Consider the following 20805-nt stretch of genomic DNA (forward strand, 5'->3'; position numbering starts at 1 on the left):
TTTTCTCACATACTAAATGATATCCCTTCTGACCTTTTTAACCTTTTAAAAAGTGTATCTTTAGAGACCCATTAACTTATATCAAATAAAGTAGTAAGGAGTTACAGATTTTTCACCTAATACATTCCAAAGGGGAAAAAAAAAAAGAGATATAAGAAACTATCTTAGAGCAATATAAAACCAATGACCAAGGTGATAACACAACCATTCCAGTGACTCTAGATAAAATAGGGAATCTCATCTCCAAACCAGAGTCCACAAGAGGTTGACATGGAAGAAGAAAATACATAACTTCCATTTACATTTAACTTTTTCATAAAAAATAATACGTAAGCTTTGTTAATATTTAAGATTTATATTAACATCACTGCCCTCACTCAATCTATACTTCATATGACAACAAATCTGATAAGGCACTTGAAAGATCCTGAAGGAAAATAGAGTTTCAAGACAGAAACATTAACAGTGGTTACTTGGTTCCTTCATTTGCTTGTAATTTTCTATTTACTATCATTAATATTTGGTTATTTAAAGGATTTTCAGAGTACATTATATTAAATTATAAAGTATTTATGGTTCTTCAAAATGAGATGGTATATGACCCAGAATATCTTCCATACAAAAACTTTCTGATTATCTCAAAAAGTGAAGTACTTGCTTCTGACCTTAAAGATTGGATATGCATTGCTCTTTACCAAAAAAGGCAAATATTTATTTGCTGCCCTATTCCAGAATAACAGGTCATTGGTTGTCAATAGCATTTATGCAACAGGTATTTTAAAATGAATATGTAAGCCATTCCTTCAAAGTAAATGTGACATTTTAATAATCCATGAGCAAGTCTACTGAAATGAACATTTTAAAAATGAATATTTGAAGATGGTTTCAATGTTATGTGGTTTTTGTTGCCAAAAACTTTTTTGCTTGTAGTTTTAATTAACTACAAATCAGTTTAAACTAATTTAAACTACAGTTTAAATTTGGAAATAAAACTTCCTTGTTGGGTTTTAAAATACTCCACATGAAGAGATTCGGTTGGCTTTTAACCTATTCCTTTAAAAATTTAAGTGCCCAGCCTTCCATTTCATTTGCAAGGGCCAATTGACATCAGGTAAGATGAAAAATTGCCAGCTGTATTTCTGCAAAATCCTTTGCAAAACTGATAGACTAAAAAATGAACAGCGTAATTTAGCAAAAATAGTCAACAACTCATTTCTTTAATTTGGATTAACATATCCTTGTGTAGCAACTTTTTCAACTATGACAGGTATTAAAACTAAATGCAAAAATAAACTGAACTTAGAAACCTCTGAATCACTGCATTACTATTAAACTAAGCTTTTCAAAAATGACACATAATCATAACATTCTCACCAAAACCTCTGTAAAAATTATGAATCAATTATATTTCTCAAAAGATGTATTTATTTTTATAAAATATTATAATTCATATTAAATACTAATTCATCTTCATCTTAACCTAAGTTTTCTAATTTATAATACACTGAATATACAAACATAACAAAAGATCCATATATTTTGTACATTTAAAGCATAATATACCATAGATTGACGCTTACAACAATTTTACTAACAATATAACCAGAAAGTTTCAAGGCCACTGTCCTAATGTTTCCTATTTCAAATAATGATTAAAGTAATTCCTTTTTTTTTTTTTTTTAAGACAGAGTCTCAAGCTGTCGCCCTGGATAGAGTGTCATGGCATCACAGCTCACAACAACCTCAAACTCTTGGGCTTAAGCGATTCTCTTGCCTCAGTCTCCCAAGTAGCTGGGACTACAGGCGCCTGCCACAACACCGGCTATTTTTTGCTTGTAGTTATCATTGTTGTTTGGCAGGCCCAGGCTGGATTCGAGCCCACCAGCTCCAGTGTTATGTGGAAAGCACCCTAGCCACTGAGCTACAGGCACTGAACCGGAAGTAACTCCTATAGTATAAAAAAAAAAAAAAACTGTTTAAAACAAAAATTAATATCAATTTTTTTTGTTTTTAATAAAATTCTGTAGGAGAGGATTTTATATACTCAAATACTGATATAAAAATAGGCTAAATTTTATTTAAATGGATACTGAAAACATTCACATCCATTTTGCAGAATAATCCTACAAACCAGTTTAGGCTGATTCAGGATTTTGCTTTACTATGTCTTTCAAAAAGTATTTACTGGCCTCCTAGACCTAGTGAGGACCCTAAAGTCATTGATGATCTTCCTCATCACAAACCATTCCATGCCTTTCTAAAATGCTCCTGGGGCTTTTGCCTTAGTCCCACACAGCTTATCTATTTCTTACATCAGTCCTGCTATTCTGTTTTAACATACCCTAAAGGTTAAAAAGTCAATAGGGCCAGAAAAACTTTTAAAGCAAAAAGTGTATCTCACTTACAACTTTGAAATTTATAACTTCCTCTGCTATTTATAAGAGAAGAATGTTAAACACTGGAAAGATAAAATTCATTGCAATTCATGATGAGGGGCTTTATTTCTAAAAATATGAATATTTATAAAGACAGGCCCCTACATCCTACAAATGTAAACTATGTTAAAATACTTTGCAAAATAAGCCAGTTTACACAGTGATCCTTGTGGTTTATAACAGAAGATCTGTTACAAAGAACAAAGGAGACACAGAGCAGATGAAAAATGCGCTGAGGAAGAGATTTTTCTTTCTATTTTCCCAAGAAGTAGAAATCTCAAGAGAAGCCAGCTTCTTCTGATCTCTAATTCACATCAGTACAAGGAATTGCAAGACCATTCCTAGTAACTAGACTGAAGACTTGGTATAGAGCAAGGCAGATGACTAGAGTGAACAGCATAAACTACGGGACCTTAGAGAAGCCCCCCAAAAACATATAAAAAGTTCCAGAATAGCACTGTGCAGGGCAGACTACCCCACTAAGGACATAGGCCAAGACATAAAGATTCCTTACTTTCAGAAAGGAAAAGAGTGGGAGAGATCCAGATTCTAAGTTAAATAATGCATTCTGTAGATCTAGGGTTTGGGGCATTTTTTTTTAATTAATATGAGGGTACAAATGTTTGATATTATTTTTGATCACTGAATCTCTTTCTATTACTTTTTCAGACGAAATTCACTGAACTTTCAGTTGTTTTATAAGATATATTTTCTAGTTTTTCCAATATGAAATGAATAAATATAATGCTCCCTGTATTCAGTCCCAAGAGTTACACATTTTAACCTCGTCTTCATTAATAAAAATTGAGGATGACATGACTAATTTTATTGGAAAGCTTCAAAAAAATGCAAACCCCAGAAAATTCATAATCCTGATGCAATGAAAATCAGTCAATTTTCCAAGAAGAGAAAATGGTTCTTGTGATTTGACCATTTCTAATCAAATAAAAAAATGTGCTATTGGAGGTAAGTAGCAACTGCCCCAAACTGAAAAGTAAGTATCTCCTTGTTTCTAGACAGACTTATTGAACCACCCAGGAGCACCGCTGAAACAAGGCTATACAGAAATGAACACACACAGATCAATATCCACAATATGACACCTGTGCAGAAAAAAAGTCCACTCAGCCTAAAAGGCAATGCTAAGAGGCTATATGCCACTAGCACGGAGATAGTAACAAGGCTAAAGATATTCAAATCAGTGACTGAAATCCACATCTTTAAAAATGTTAGAATCATCCAAAGGGCAGTGGAGGCTTAGAAACGTCCACAATCATAAGAACAAGTAGAGAAAAGAGGCAGAAGGAGGATCTTAACTTTCATGAGTTAACAAGACAGAAATACGAATACACATCTTTGGGTCTAAACTGCATGGAGTGGAGGGTTTTGTGTGTGGAGGTGTATGCAGATGTGCAAGGGGGTGTGGGCACTTGTGGGAATGGGGAGATACTTTCAGGGAGGTTGGGGGGTCATGGGGATATGGTGGAGAGATGTGATAGATTTAAAGGGATGTGGGTGCTTTGGGGGAGAGAGGATTGAGAGAGATTACAGTGGAGAGTATGGGAGTGGTATGGAGGTGTGTGTGAACTGTATGGGGAGTAGGAGCATACATATGTGGGCTGGGTGTGGCATGATTATTTGTGGCATGGTGTACACATGGTAAACATGCAATGGGCATATATATGTATGTGTGCACGCATGTATACCTGTGTGCGTGTCTGTGTACTTTTTTGTTTGTGTAATGGCACAAATCGTTTGTTAAATTTCTTTCTATTTTAAAATTCCTCTCCTTAAAATTACACTATGTACAACTACCTTTCACAAATGTCAAAAATTCAAATAAAAGATGTAGTTTAATACATTTGTGAAAACAGCTCCTTTATTTTAAAGAAATCACACCGACTTTCCTCACAAATTCATGGAATCAATGTTGAGCTCTCCCAACTATGTAAGATCAGGATGTTTATTATACTAAAGTACATAAACTTTATGGTTCATAGTATTTTGAGACCTCAGAGATATAGTAATGAAAATATACTAATGAAATCATTAGTATTTCATCCTATTTCTTTTCTGAAACTACAAAAGACAAGTGACAGTCTTATTTACAGAAGAGTAATCGCCAGGCCTGATCCTTATCAACTGGAGTCCCACCAAATCAAGCAAGGAGAAAAGTTGAAAATTTATCAAACACACACAAATAAATGCAATTCCTTCCCAGTTCGCTGTATACTGTGTTCTCCTTGTTTTCAAAATTGCCCTGCCATACCTTTTCTAGTGCTTTTCTAGCAGATGGTGGTGTGTCTAAATAAATACCACCAATATTTTGATAAGCATAGTATCCATAAAAATGTGCATAATCTAGTTGATCCTGCCTGGGACTGGTTTCTTACCTCATGGCTATTTTAAATTGCTAACCCATTTCAAAGAATAGGGCCAACCTTTAATGTCAAATTTCAGACATAATTTTAGTTTGGGCCTTCTCTTCACCGCCACATGAATAGCTACTCTGCACAAATTTTACTTCCTATTCCTCTTTCAGTTTGTTTGGCAGCAATGAGACCCCCATTGGACATTTTTCCCCCAGTAAGAGGCATCTTCCATATTTACCCAAACAAATACAACACATTCAAAAGTATAATACATTTCTAATTTCAGAGGATTTTATTTTCATGTTCTTACTTCTGAATTGTTAAGGTGGCATCTGTGAGTTCCGGAAAACCAGCCATCACTTGAACACTGGTCAATATCCATCTTCTGGAGATTTATATCAACTTTCATGACTCCCCTGAAAACAGAAAAAAATAAAAAGAACACATTAATCTGAGGCTTTATAATTTCTAACTTTTCATTTTATCCTGGAAATGAGACAAATCAGCATCAAGAACATAACTAAAATTTTTCAAATTGCCCACTCATATTCAACTAATGAGCACCAAGAAAAGATACAGACTAGAACAAAATCAATAATTATTAGTTTTACATAAGTCTAAAAGCAGGGAGCTGTCTTCAGCTCCTCATATAATGCCTGACACATAATAAGTGCTCAAAAAATACTTGTTAATTGACTGCACTCCAGACCACACTGCTCTGGACATGGTAGAAAACTTGACTTTGAAATAACATCTGCTTCCAATAACTTTTTTTTTTTTTTTTTTTTTTTTTGTAGAGACAGAGTGTCACTTTATGGCCCTCGGTAGAGTGCCGTGGCCTCACATAGCTCACAGCAACCCCAACTCCTGGGCTTAAGTGATTCTCTTGCCTCAGCCTCCCGAGTAGCTGGGACTACAGGCGCCCGCCACAACGCCCGGCTATTTTTTGGTTGCAGTTTGGCCGGGGCCGGGTTTGAACCCGTCACCCTCCGTATATGGGGCCGGCGCCTTACCGACTGAGCCACAGGCGCTGCCCTGCTTCCAATAACTTCTAATAAAGGAAATCAAAACAAGGCCCAAATCTCATTTTTTTCTACTCCCATTTCCCATTTCAGAGTCAGTTTGAGGTCAGAGAACGAAGTATAGAGGAGAGTACCACAAAATAAGCATCTCTTTCCTCTGATCTTCTATTGCAATAACTTTCAACACCTCTTTGAGTCTCCCAGTGTTCCACACCCAGAATAGGGATTTGCATCATCTACAGAAATGCTGCCTAAATTTTTTTCTTTTTCATCTGGAAACAAAATGACTTCATTTCACTTAGCCACTTGAGAAGAGTCACTAAGAAAGACAACACTCAAATTCAGAACCAGCCAAAAGCTAAACTGCAAAGAAAGCTCCAACTTTGTCCAAAATTCCTCCATTTTCTCCAATCAATCTCTCCAATTTCTTAAGATTCCCTCCTGTCTGTTTTTTACCACCATCCACACCACTAGCATCAGCTGCTACAGAAATCTCTGTCCTATACTGAATTATCACACCTGGACTTTACTGAAATAAATGTTCTGTGTCCTGAGCCCTGACGCTTTGTAATGTGGTTTATCACAAAACTAAAGTATAAACACACCACTAAAAATTACTAAAAGTAAAAATACAGTCCCATCTTTAATTATTTTCATTATTATATTAAATATATAAATCAGAGAATTAGGCTCAAATTCCATATTTTATAACTCTTGTAGCTACAAAAAACTCACAAAATTACAAAATAAATGCAGGAAAACAATAAAGCCAACATAAATAAAGTATTAATTTAAGAAAATCAGTGATTATATTTTGCCAAAACTAAATCACCTCTCAAAACAGGAGTATGGTACTGACTGCTAATTCAGCAAGCCTATTTTACCATATCTTATGACTCACTTCTCTCTTTTCCCCTTTTAAACTACTATGAATTCTTCCAACAGACTGTCTTAATGTCATTTGGGCTTCATTTGAGGTGAATAAATCATCTGCATTTTTGGTCTGCCTCTGTTCTTTTCTTTAACCTGTAACAAAGGACTATATTACCAGTGCTATCACACTCAAAAGAGACACAAAAAACAAACAGGGGCAATAAAACCTCCTGCCAGTAATTGGTTACCCAGATAACCCAGAATATGTTTAATTTTTCAGATAATCACTGAAATTAAAAACCCAAAATTTCCATAGAGAACATGCAAATCCTTCTGAATAATGGCCCCCAGTTTGCAAAGTACTACTATTGTGGGTTATCATACCATGAACAAATGGTCATGTAATAAAAAACTGGATTCTCAAGTAACTTAATGCCTTCATCGAGTTCACTCCTTTCCTTTTACAACAAATACTTCTTGTCTAGTACATACATCACTCTAAGATATGCTATAGAGGACATAAGGCAAATGATAAAAGCCTGCCTCCCAAGAGACACCAAAAGGTATAAGACATTTTTTAAAGCATCAGAGTGTTCAATAGAGAATAGATGATAATTTCTGACAATTTGGAAATCTATCATTTGGGGTAAAGCAGGCATTCAATAGAATTCGCTGGCTTATTGACTTAACTTCACTACTAGGACTTTCAAAAGAACTATATTCCACATAGGTTAATCCGATCTTACAAACCCAGATCTTACAAATCCATCTCTGGCTCTACTTTATACTCTTTGGAAAATAACATATCCATTCTTTCATTCATCAAGTATTCAGGGCCTACTAGGAGCCACTATTGTTCTTTGCCCTCAAAATACATTAGTATGAAAGCAAATGGAGTAGGGGGAATCTTAGCTTTAGCATAGGATAGATAAGGATAGCTATGATAAATAAATAAATTACACTGCATGTTACAAAGAAAGAAGAGCCATTGGAAGGTGGGGGCGGGGCTCAAGCAGGTAAAAGGGATGAGAAAAGAACACCTTAAAAAAAATTCTAGGGTGGGCGGCGCCTGTGGCTCAATCAGTCAGGCGCCGGCCCCATATACCGAGGGTGGCGGGTTCAAACCCGGCCCCGGCCGAACTGCAACCAAAAAATAGCCGGGTGTTGTGGCGGGCGCCTGTAGTCCCAGCTACTCGGGAGGCTGGGGCAAGAGAATCACTTAAGCCCCAGGAGTTGGAGGTTGCTGTGAGCTGTGTGAGGCCACGGCACTCTACCGAGGATCATAAAATGAGACTCTGTCTCTACAAAAAAAAAAAAAAAAATTTTTAGGGTGGCGCCTGTGGCTCAAAGGGGTAGGGCGCAGGCCCCATATGCCAGAGGTGGCAGATTCAAACCCAGCCCCTGCCAAAAACTGCAAAAAAAGAAAATTTTTTTTAAAGGGTGATCAGGGTAAGCCCCACTGACGTAAGATCTCTATCTCAACACATTGTCACGGGTAGAATTACACACTAAATTGCCAGTATCATAAAATTCCCCACTTGACTAATGTTGCCTACTACATTTTGGTACTTTTCCTTGAATATCTATTTAAAAAGCATTTGTAATAAACAAACCCGCAAACACGCATGTCTATTTGGTCCACAGTTGTTAATAATAATGAGGTTACAATTCCCCAACAATCCTGCTACCGTGGCAGTTTAGTCACAAGAGGTGTGTCACAATCTTCAAGCTAACTCGGACATCCGCTAACTCTAAATTCCAGGAGGCTGCAATTACTGTGGTTTGTCCCTTTTCTAGAGAAAACGGACTTCAGATACAGATATCTAAATTTCTAAGAAATGTCCTCCTTCATTCCAGGTTCACATATGAAAACTAAAAAGTCACGGCAGGCCTTAAATCCAGCTCACGAAGCATTCAGCCCCTGAGCAAAACCACCGAAGGTAATGAGCTGTGCGTTTCCCAGGTGGGAAATCAGCCCGGCGCATTAGCACCTTGTTCTCAGCTGGCTGGCGCCCCGAGACCTACAGAGCCCCCCTCGGGAAGGTGCCGCAGACTTCCTGCGGGCGACGTGGAGGCCTGGGAGAGCTAGTGGGAAATAACCCTGTGTTCGTGGGAGGGAGTATACTAAAAGAAGTATACCTGAGGGTATACCTGAGAAGCACCCAGGACCCGTCAACACCTCAGGACTCACGCGCTCACACGCAGCCGCGTGACCAAGGCCGGGCGAGAGCCCGACTGCGCCTGCGCGCCCTATATCCCCGCCGTGGCTGCCCCTGGGGCGGAAGTGCCGCTTCCATATCCGGCAGTGGGCGCCACTGGGAAATTGCGAGGGTGAGGAAGTGGCTCCTGTTTCGTGGTGTCTGAACAGGAAAGCGAGAGCCAAAAATGCCTGGTAAGTGGCAAATAGGATCTCCCAAACACCTAGGATGGAAAGTTTTGAAATTCTGCTTTTGCTTCTTCCCCATGTTACTTTGGACAATAATTTCCCGCGCCATCACTACAAAAACTTCACAGTAACAGCCTATACAGTCAACACTGATGGAGTGCCAGGGTAGCTTTGCTGAAACCAACACTTGCCTCTACTTGCCCAACAGATCCCTGCAACGCAGCAAACCCAAAGCTGGATTCAGACTTGCGATTCCCCTAATTGTCTTTCTCTGTGTAAGGGCCTCCAAGTCAGAACAATGGCAAAGTGCTACACGTTGAACTCTGCATGCTGCTTATATTTTGACCCTTCCCTTCCACCAACGTGGCCATCTTGATTCAGGCCTTCAACCTTAACGAAGCTTAAAAAAGAAAAAAAGTTTAATAATACCATATTGTTTAGGCTGTCTAGTATTGCACCAGGTAAAGATTATGGTTTGCGGGTCCTGAAGTTTACACTTTTTCTGGGACCTTTATTTAGGGAACAAATAAAAAATCATGAATGCATGTTTGTATCACATCATGACCTTTGACCCTACATCTGTGACCCAGTGTTAATAACTGCTATATTGGTAGGGACCATAGGCAGTAAGAGTATTACCAGAAGCTGTTTCCATACCACCATGTCTAGCAATAATTTCACTATACACAGAAGTGACTGCAAACCACTTTAATATATATTACTAAACCCAGACTAAAAAATCCTGAACTTCCTCCTAGCTAATTTCCCAGAATGCCCACAGCCTAGGGGAAAGTGTAATGGAAGCACATTATAGTATAAAGAGGCCATCACAGTCATAATATCTTATTTTTGAAAATTTTACAAAAACAGTTGACAACAGAACTCATTGCTAGTACCCATTCAAGGACTATAGAAGGTTCCCATGCAAGAAGTTTAAAGATTATATAATGCTGCCTATGTAGTGCTTGAAACAGTAAATCTAATCCTAACGTTTACTTTTCTAACGAATAAAATTCCAGTTCCATTTATGGTCCTAAAAAATTCATGCTGTCTTAAAAAGTCATACCGTTATAGTTGCCCTTATACCTGAAATCCTTTTGCCTAAACTGTGCTTTACATTATAACTCCTACTTGACCCCTTTTTAAAGCCTCCCACAAACTCGAAGTCTGATTTGGAATCAACTTCCTCATTCTCCCCGTAATACATAAAGCTTATCTTCTTCACATCATTTAGCACAGTATATTATAATATTTGATTTTTTTAATGATCTGTTTTCTCCAGTAGACTAAAATTGCCAGGGTCCATATTGTTTAACATTTTTCCATCAACTCTTACATCCTACCCCCAAATTAAAGAAATTGGAAATGCTAGAGAGAAGCAAGGAGTAACCAAACTAACAATGATAAAAAGAAAAAAAAAAAAGAATACCCAAACTGAAAATGAATGGCTATGGATGAATCAAAAGAGATTGGACAGATTGATGGAAAGTTTTGAAATTCTGCTTTTGCTTCTTCCCCATGTTACTTTGGACAATAATTTCCCGCTCCATCACTACAAAAACTTCACAGTAACAGCCTATACAGTCAACACTGATGGAGTGCCAGGGTAGCTTTGCTGACACAACGAGTGTGAAAACAGGTGCTGGTAGACCAGCTGCCATCAGTTATTCACTTCTAACAGTAGAGAACTGGAATAGAATCTAATTCCTAGAAATTGGTTGCTGCAATAACAAAAACCTAAAATATGTGTCAGTAGCTTTGGACCATGCAGAGGAAGAACTAAAAGTGCCCCACAGGTGGTTAATGAAAGTAGGAATCTGTTGATGAGTCTTGAAGGAAGAAATGAAGAAAATGTTACTGGGGAAGCAGAAAAAAGGGAGAATTTTATTAAATAGTAGATAGAAAGTTTGACAGCACTGTCACGTGTGAACAAATGAACTTGTGCATCTGGCTGAGGAGGTTTCCAGACAAATGCAGACTACCTGGCTCTTTCTGACTGCCTACAATAGACATAAACAGACGTACTAAAGAAGCTGGTTACTGGTTTTTTGTTTAGCTTTTTAAAAAATTGTGGTGAAACATACCTAACAAAATTTGCGACCTTAATTATTTTTAATGTATAGTTCAATAGTGTTGAATATATTCATGTTGTTATGCAGCAGTCTCCAGAATTCTTTCCATCTTGCAAAACTAAAATACTGTAGCCATTAAACAATTCCCATTTCTTTACCCTACTAATCCTGTGGATTAGACCCACCATTCTACTTTGTGACTTTATTAATTTGACTACTTTAGGTACTTTGTATATATGGAATCATACAGTATTTGTCTTTCTGTGATTGATTTATTTTACTTGGTAGTATAATGTCCCCAAGTTTCACCATGTTGTAGCATCTGTCAGAATTTCCTTCCTTTTGAAGGCTAAATAATATTCCAGTTACACCTGCCACATTTTGTTCCTTTTATCTGTGGCTGGACACATATTATTATGTTTTAGAGGGAACCTCAAATTCTACCTTTTCGCCATGAGAAATAATGCTGCTATTATTTGCAAGGATGATTCAGAGGACAGAAATCAAGAGCCAACACAGTACAGCCAAGACCTTCAGGAATTATTCCCAGGGGACAGGACTGGGTCCTAACCAAGGAATTGGTGATAGGTGCTCAAGTGGATTTCAGAATTGCCAGAGACTAGTAACTGTTATGTGTTGTGTTCCCCCAAGCTTTTTGAACTGGAGTGCTATTGTAATTATCCCTTTACCAATTGTATGTTGGGTGTGAAGGGGGCACAAATTATGTTGCTTTTACCTTTTCAGATTGAGAGGTGTTAGTCAAGGAATTATACACACAGGGTCCCACCCTCATCTAGACTTCAAGACAGTACCACAATGAGATAAGACTGGTGGAGGGATTCTGCTTGAGTTCTGGTAAGTAATTTGCATATAAGAAGCCCAACTACCCTCAAATTATCTTTTTGTGAGGAAGCCTAAGATCCCAGGTGAAGTGACTATGAACAGAGAAGTAACCAAGGAGTACTCATACATCTCAGCCCAGTTGCCAAATATATCAATGAAGAAACCGTCTTAGAAGTAGGCCCAGCCAAGCCCTTCCCATATTGTGACCCACATAATTATAAGAAAAATTAAATGCTTATTTTATGTCACTAGGTTTTTCAGTAATTAGTTATACGGAAATAGGTACCTGGAATACCTAACCAATAGAGAAGTAGTATACTGGGAAAAGGCATAGTGGATCAAGAAGATACAGTCATTGAGAACATATATGCACCTATCAGTGTGTCTGTGTGTGTATTTATCAACAATTTAGCCAAAAAATTGGGTTAAGAGTGAAATATTTCAGCAATTGTAGTTATATATTTTGAAACTCCTCTCTGAGAGATAATTGATCAAACAAAAAGAAGCAATAAAGGTAAATATCTAAACATCATTAGTAGTAGACTCGTTAGACTTAAGACTTATGCCTGTATAGAGCTCCTCGTATAATATATACGTTACTTTGTGTTAGAGATGTACAGAATATTTACCAAAAATAAACCAGATTATGTTTTAGAGGGAACCTCAAATTCCAAAGAATTAATGTCATACTATGTATTTTACTCATAATGCATTAAATTATAAATTAAGTTTCTTAAAAGGATAGCTTAAATACATCTCATATGTTTGGAAAATAAAATCAAATTCCTAAATTATTAAGTTGAAAAATTAATATTTAGAATTAAATGACAGTGAAAACATTACAAGTAAAAATATTTGTGGCTCAGTGCCCATAGCTCAGTGAGTAGGGTGCTGGCCACATACAACCAGGCTGGCGAATTCAAGCCTGGGCTGGGCCTGCTAAACAACAATGACAACAGCAACCAAAAAATAGCCGAGCATTGTGGCAGGCGCCCGTAGTCCCAGCTACTTGGGAGGCTGAGGCAAGAGAATCACTTAAGCCCAAGAGTTTGAGGTTGCTGTGAGCTGTGACGCCATAGCACTCTACCAAGGGTGACATAATGAGATTCTGTCTCAAAAAAAAAAAAAAAAGAGTGGACCATAGATAACAATAGAACTAAAAGGAAGTTTGTTGCTTTAAATACTGTACATTTATCAGGAAACAAGTTTTTTTTACAAAACCTAAATATTTAATTCAAGCTGATGGACATGAGGAAGCACCAGAGAAAAGCCAAATGTTTAGAATGATTGCATAACAAAGAGGCAGAAGTCAATGATGTGAAGAACAACAAAATGAGAGAGGAAAAAAACAAAACCAAAAAATTAGTTTTCTACAAGCACAACTAGCACCTATATCTTGGTATTTAAATTCCCTTTTCCAGTAAAAGAAGCCAAGGTTCCTTGTAGAAAGGACTAATTCAAGGAAAAGAGAAGATACACTTAGACCATCATTTATAGTGCCAGAAAATAAAAACGGAGGACACAGTAGTCAAAAGAGTTACCAGTTTCCAAAGTTGGGACATTTTCAGCAACAAGATGATAATGATAATATTAGATTATAACCCCCAAAATAAATATAAGTCCATACTCATATAAATAAATGATTACATAAATATTTGGGGAAGAATGGACAACTCTTTCTTATAGAAGAATTTCATTTGATAAATGTAGAAGGAATGAGGGAAATAGGAAATCATTAGAACAGTATAGTAATAATTCTTGCGGGTAAAACCTGGTGATGAGTGCTAATAATACTGAGGAAAACTTAAAGTAGAAACAGGATGTTTGAATAACCTCAAAGTATCTCCTCCAAAACATTTGTTCATTGCTGTAGTGGTTTTAACATATGTCTCAAAGTCTTTGGTACGCCACCCTCCAGGAAGAGGAAGTTACTTTACCTCTCCTTGAACGTGGGTTTAAGTTAGTGACTTATTTCTAATGAATAAAGTATAAAAGGGGGAAATACTAACTATAGAGGGGAGAAACTTGGCAAACACCGTGTTAACTAAGCGATCAAGGTTAACATTATCAGTAATAAAGCATATCGATACTGTGTATTCTCTGACATGATGCAGTAAGGCAGTTTCTCTTTATTGTATTTGTCCCAAAAGTCCAAACTGTAATCTAATCTTGAGAAGCCATCAGACAAAATTGAATTGAGAGATATTCAACAAAATACCTGACTAGGACTCTTTGAAAGTGTCAATCCATAATTAATAACATAAGAGAATATCTTTGAAAGACAATGATTGAGAAACGGTCACAGATTGGAGGAAACTAGGGAAATATGACAACCAAGTGTAACACTGTACACATATATTAGTTTGCTAAGGCTGCCATAATAAGTACTTTATATGGCATGACTTAAGTAACAGAACATGATATTCTCCCAATTCTTTAGGCTAGAAGTTCAACATAAAGGAGTCAGCAAGTTGGTTTCTTTGAGCCTCTCTCCTTAGCTTGTAGGTGGCTGTCTATCTTCTCTCCATGTCTTCATCTGGCCTTTACATGTCTGTGTCCTAATTTCTTCTTGCAAGGACATCTAATTCTATTAGATTAGAACCCACCATAATGACTTCACTTTAATTACCTCTTGAAAGAGCCTATCTCTAAATATAGTCACATTCTGAGATACTGGAGGTTAGGACTTCAACATAAGAATTAAAGAGAATACAATTCAGTCCACAATATATAGTATCCTGCTTTGGATTCTGGAACAGGAAAGGGATATTAGTGGAAAAATAGGAACTCTAAATGAAGCCTATAGTTTAGTCAATAGTGTACTAATATTAGGTCCTTAGTTTTGCTAATTGTACCGTGGTTATGTAAGAAGTATTATTATAGGAATCTGGGTGAAGAATATATGGTAACTTTCTGTTCTACCTTAATCTTCAGAAAGTCTAAAATTATTTCCAAATAGTTAAAAACTTTATCCAAAACCTAGTTCTTTACAAAGACAAATAATGGAGACCTCAAGAATTAAAGAAAATATTTCATGCAAATAAACAATGCCCAGAATGAAGAAATACAAAGGAATGTTTAAAAACAGTATTATGATGAATTATTGTCTAACAAACTTAAAAAGACTAGAAGAAATGGGAAAAAGAATAAGTTGATAGAAAATACAAAATGTCAAATCTGCACCAAGAAGGAATTAAAAACTTGAATAGAACAATAAACATAGAAAATTTAAATCATTCTCTCCCCTGTAAAATTTCAGCCCTAGATAGCTTTACATAAGAATTTCTCCAAACATGTAAGGAATAGTTATTTTACTTTTCATAGGTTTTCAAAAACAAAAACAGAAGAAAATCCATCCAAATTCATTTTATGCAATTTTGATTCCAAACAGCATGAGGACAATACTAAACAAACAAAAAAAAAAAAGTAGCTACATTCTAACTACTCGTGTAAAATGTAAGAGTCCTAAAGGAAATATTGGCTAAACAAATGTTACAATTTATTAAGGCCAGATGTGGTAATCCTAGCATTTGGGGAGGCCAAGGCAGGAGGATTGCTTGAGCCCTAGAGTTCAAGACCAGCTTGGGAAACATAGCAAGACCTTATCTCTACAAAAATTAAAAATAATGAAAGAAATTAGCTAAGCAAAGCAGCACATCCCTTCATTCCTAGCTACTTGGGAGGCTGAGGCAGAAGGATCACTTTCAGGAGACAGTGAGCTATGATTGTGTCACTATAGCACAGTCTAGACCCAGGGTCTAAAGCAAGACCCTGTCTCAAAATATGTATATATAAGTTATATATCATGATAATTATATATCAAGAATAAATGTGTTAAAACCAGAAAATATATCAGTGAAATTCACAATATTAATAGATGAAATCAGAAAAATTATTTTAACCTAAAAATACATTTTACAAGTTTAACACCTGAATTTCTTTAAATGACACACTAGAAATAGATGGTAAAACTTGGTAAAGCTTGTCTCTAGCAACATTAAACTTAAGGGAGAAATTTTTTTTTTAAGATACTCACTTTAAGGAAAGAAAGCTTACTGTATCACTAATGTTGTATAAGATCGTACTGGAAGCTTTCACTACCTATATGAACAAAAAACTAAAAGAAATGAGAAGTAAAGATCAGAAGACAAGGATTGAACTGTCTTTATTGTATATGGTATGATCCTTTAGCAGTAAAATCAATAGATAACTATGCCACCAATAATAAAAGTTCAGCAAGGTTGTTAGATACCAAATCAAAGAACAAAAATCATTACCCTTTCTCTATACCAACAGTCTCTGATTTTAAAAACAATTAACTAAAAAGATAATATTCCAAATAGCAAGACTCATTAGGTTCTCTATTAACTTAATCAGGAATATACAAAACCTCTATAGAAAAATTTTGAAAGCGCTAGTGAAGGACAGTAGATGATCTGAACAGATGGAGAAACATCCCATTCTCTGAAAGGGGATAATTTATTGTAATAAAAATGTCAATCCTAATCAGATGGAGCTATAAATTTAATACACAACCAATCAAAATTATAGGTGAATTTTTGAAAACATAATACCTTAGGTTTAAATGGAATGATAAAAGATAGCTGTGAAAAAGAAAATAAACAGGACTTGCCCAATTAAATATTAAGACATAACTACCCAGGGGCCACACCTGTAATCCTAGCATTCTGGGAGGCTGAGGCGGGAGGATCCTGCGAGCTCAGGAGTTCGATACCAGCCTGAGCAAGAGCAATACCCCATCTATACAAAAAATAGAAAAGTTAGCTGGGCATTGTGGCAGGTTCCTGTAGTTCCAGCTACTTGGGAGACTGAGGCAGGAGGATCCTTGAACCCAGGAGTTAGAAGTTGCTATGTGCTAGGCTGACACCATGGCACTCTAACCCGGGGCAACAGAGTGAGACTGTGTCTCAAAAAAAAAAAAAAATACATACAATCAATCATGGCAGACATGGGAAGCTATGGAACAAAATAGAGAGCTCAGAGTCAAGCACTGATACGAGGCACTAATACGTAAGATAAAGAATGATAACCTTGGGAACCTGGCTCAATAAATGAATAAAAATAATAACCAATGCCTACCTGATACCATGTACACAGGTGAACTCAAAATGTTAAAGATGTGATTATGAAAAGTAAAATTATAAAGTTAATAGTCATAAACATAACATTTTTGTGACAAGTTATTAAAGACTTCCCAAATGCTGTGGTTTGAACATATCCCCAGAGTTCAGGTGTTGGAAATTTAATTCCCAATGCAACAGTGTTGAGAGGTGGGATCGTTAGAGGTGATTCAGTCATGTGGGTTCTTCTCTCATGAAGGGATTAATGTGGCTACTGAGGGAGTGAGTGGGTTTGTTATAAAAGCAAGTCTGGCCCCCTCTTGTGCTCATCCTCCCCTCCCTTTTCTCTTGTGCACATGTAGGCTTTTTTGCCCTTTCACCTTCTGCCACAGTATGACACAACAAGAAATTCCTCACCAGGTATTGCTCCTCAACCTTGGACTTCCAGCCTCTGGAACTGAGCCAAGTAAATTGCTGTTGATTATAAATCCCCCAGTCTCAGGTATTTCGTTATAGCAGTACAAAACAGACTAAGAGAATAAAGAAAACCCTAAAGCATAAACTGTAAGACAAAATTTTGATAAAGTAAATGGATTCAGAAGTTTTTTTAATTCTATTCCTCAAAGGAGGACATTATGGAAAAAGTTTTGAAGGATGACAGATTGGATATTTTACAATGTCTAAAACTGACTTTGGCTAGGCACAGTGGTTCGTGCCTGGAACACCAGCACTTTGCGGTGCTGAGGAGAGGGGATGGCTTGAGGCTAGGAGATTGAAACCATCCTGGGCAATATAGTGAGACCCTGCCACTATAAAATTTTAAAAATTAGCCATGTATGGGTCATGTGTGCCTTAATCCCAGCTACTTTGGAGGCTGAGACAGGAGGATAAATTGTGCCCAGGAGTTCGAGGTTGAGGAGCTATGACACCGCCGCACTCTAGCCTCAGCAACAGAAAGAGATTCTACCTCAAAATAAATAGATAATAAAACTGGCAATAAAAAAATAATATGTGTAATATAATATAATAATTGTATATAGGCGTTATAATAGAAAATGGAGAAAGAATATAAACAAGCAGTTTACAAAAAAGTAAACCCCACAGCTGCACAAGCACATGAAGAGATGCTCAAGCACATTAGTAATCAGAAAAATGCAAATTAAAACAATGGTGAGATATCACTTCACATTTGTTAGATTGGCAGAAAATTAGAAAGCTGTATAATGCCAAGTGTTGGCAGGAATGTGAGGCTATAGGAGCCTGCTGATGCAGCCTGTCTAGAAAGCAGTCTTCAAAATGTAGTAAAATTACACATACCCCTCCCTATGACCCAGAAATACTGCTCTTGGGTTTATCTTTCAAAGAAATTCTTACATCCATAAAAGAGCACAGAAAGTATACTACGCAGCAGTAGAGAAATGGACCGGTTATATATGTACCAACATTAGATTTCCAAAATAAGATATGTATGGTCTATAGCCATACCACCTTAAACGTGCCTGATCTCACCTTATCTCAGAAGCTAAGCAGGGTTGGGCCTGGTTAGTACTTAGATGGGAGACTACTTAAAGACCACGTGGGACTACCAAGTGCAATAGGCTTTAAATTAAGTAAACAGAGTTGTGTGAATGAAAGTATGCAAAATAATAAAGTTATAGCAATTATTTAATTAAAATTATTTACACATAAAATAGTGTATGGATGGAAGAATCCATCTCACAAGTTAGTTGCAAATGGGGTGGGGTAAAGGGATAGGAGAGACTTTTTTAAAAGTGGAGGAGTAGTGATTTCCTTTTTGTTACCATATAACTGCAAAGATCCAAATTAATATTTTGCAGACTAAGTTTTTTGTTTTTTGGGGTTTTTTTGCAGTTTTTGGCCGAGGCTAGGTTTGAACCCACCACCTCCAGCATATGGGGCCGGCACCCTACTCCTTTGAACCACAGGTGCCGCCCTACAGACTAAGTTTTACCTAAAGTCTTCTTTGGGTAACTTCTTCACTTGGGGTCTCTCATCCTAAAAAGAAATATTGCGGGTGGTGCCTGTGGCTCAAAGGAGTAGGGTGCCAGCCCCATATGCCAGAGGTGGCGGGTTCAAACCCAGCCCTGGCCAAAAACTGCAAAAAAGAAAAAAAAGAAAAATATTGCTTACAAAATACCCAGCATCTCTGTCGTTCAGCTCAATCTCATAACTACAAAAAGTACAAGAGCACCAACAACTCAGTTCTCCCAGGGCTTTAGCGACAGAGAAAATATTTGGCAAATCTAACACATCAGGTATGACTTAAATGCTGAAGTACTTGGTGTCTGCTTACTCAGCAGATGTAGGCAGATACTTGAGTTACTTCAGGATAAGGATGACTTTCCCTAACACAACCAAAACTTTAATCAGAATCCATTGAGTGAACAAAGCCAGGATTCAAGATAGGATTCAAAAGCCAAAGATTAAAAATATAATGTCAACAATAAAGCAACACTTCTTTTATCTATCACACTTTTCAGTTATAAGAACTTCCCAAAACAATCTAAGAGGTAAGTAGTATTCTCATTTTACATACAAATAAGTAGAGTCCAAGAAAGTAAATGACTCGTGAAAACACACAGCTCCTACATGTCAGATAAGAAACTCAAAACTATGCATTTGACTTCAAGTCTATTAATTATTCTCTTATCACAGCTATCTGATCATGTTTAGTATCAACGTTCCAGAATGTTCAATAAATTAACTGATGTTATACACACACATTATAGATAGATGAGTAGATCAATATGTAGAATGTGTGTGTGTGTGTGCGCACGCGCGCGCACGCATGTGAGTGGTGGTATAAATAGAAAGCCTAGGATATCACTCTTTAAAAGATTATGGTCTAGTGGGAAAAAGAAGTGAAAGAACGATTTATTCATTCATTCACATAAAATGTATCGAGCACTGACTATGCTAGTCACTGTTAGATATGAAGTGGGGCAAATAGTCAACATAGTATCATGGGAGTTTAGTCAGCCCAACACACTGGTTTGCTGTATTGTTTTCAGCTCTCTGTTTGGCATTGTGCCAGGATAAGGGTATTTAGATATGGTCAATCCAGTAAACAGATGGAGATCACTTTAACAGTTCGTCTTACAAGAGGAAGAGTTAGAATGGCATGCAGATGTAACAGTAGTAATACAAAAGGAAATCAGAAAACCATATTCCATAAAATTTACATATTATACACAAAAATAAGACAGCTACCCAAAGAAAACATGAAGTGACCTGTTCTTCTATACCACATTCCCCAGGCAATTTCAAAACCATAAACATGCTCTGATGGTTTTGCAGAGTACTTCTGGTGGAAGCAGGTTGTGAACTTACCTTATTTGGCAGTTTGTAGAGGCCACCTGGTGGTTAGGAAATGTTAAGATGTTCTAGCTGCCAGCAGCATCATACACACTTCCAACACTTCTATTTTACTTCTCAATTCTAATATACACATGCAAAATTTCACCCAGAACCAAAGAGTCCCTATGCTGACAACAGTGGTTCTGGTGGTAAGATGGTTCCTGGAAAAATGTCATATTTACCAGTATAGGTAATTTTTTTTTTATTCTTAAGCCTCTTAAATACAATCTTTTCTTTAGTTTCCAATCAACTTTTAATGGCTCTGTTTTCTCCTCCTTTTCTTTCAATTATAACACAGCACATAATTAGGAGAGAAAAATTTTTTTTTCCAAAATTCACCATT

General features: G+C 36.8%; 1 protein-coding gene across 1 annotated transcript in view; it reads right to left on the reverse strand.

The window, feature by feature from the left end:
• GPR158 (G protein-coupled receptor 158) overlaps nt 1-20805 on the reverse strand; it is a 379074-nt gene that overhangs the window by 338985 nt on the left and 19284 nt on the right. The window contains exon 2 of the mRNA XM_053572712.1: nt 5118-5223. Within this exon, the coding sequence (XP_053428687.1) occupies nt 5118-5223 (106 nt within the window). The remainder of the gene's footprint in view (nt 1-5117; nt 5224-20805) is intronic.

This window comes from Nycticebus coucang, chromosome 20 (assembly GCF_027406575.1).
Source record: "Nycticebus coucang isolate mNycCou1 chromosome 20, mNycCou1.pri, whole genome shotgun sequence".
In the NCBI taxonomy this organism is placed as follows: Eukaryota; Metazoa; Chordata; class Mammalia; order Primates; family Lorisidae; genus Nycticebus; species Nycticebus coucang.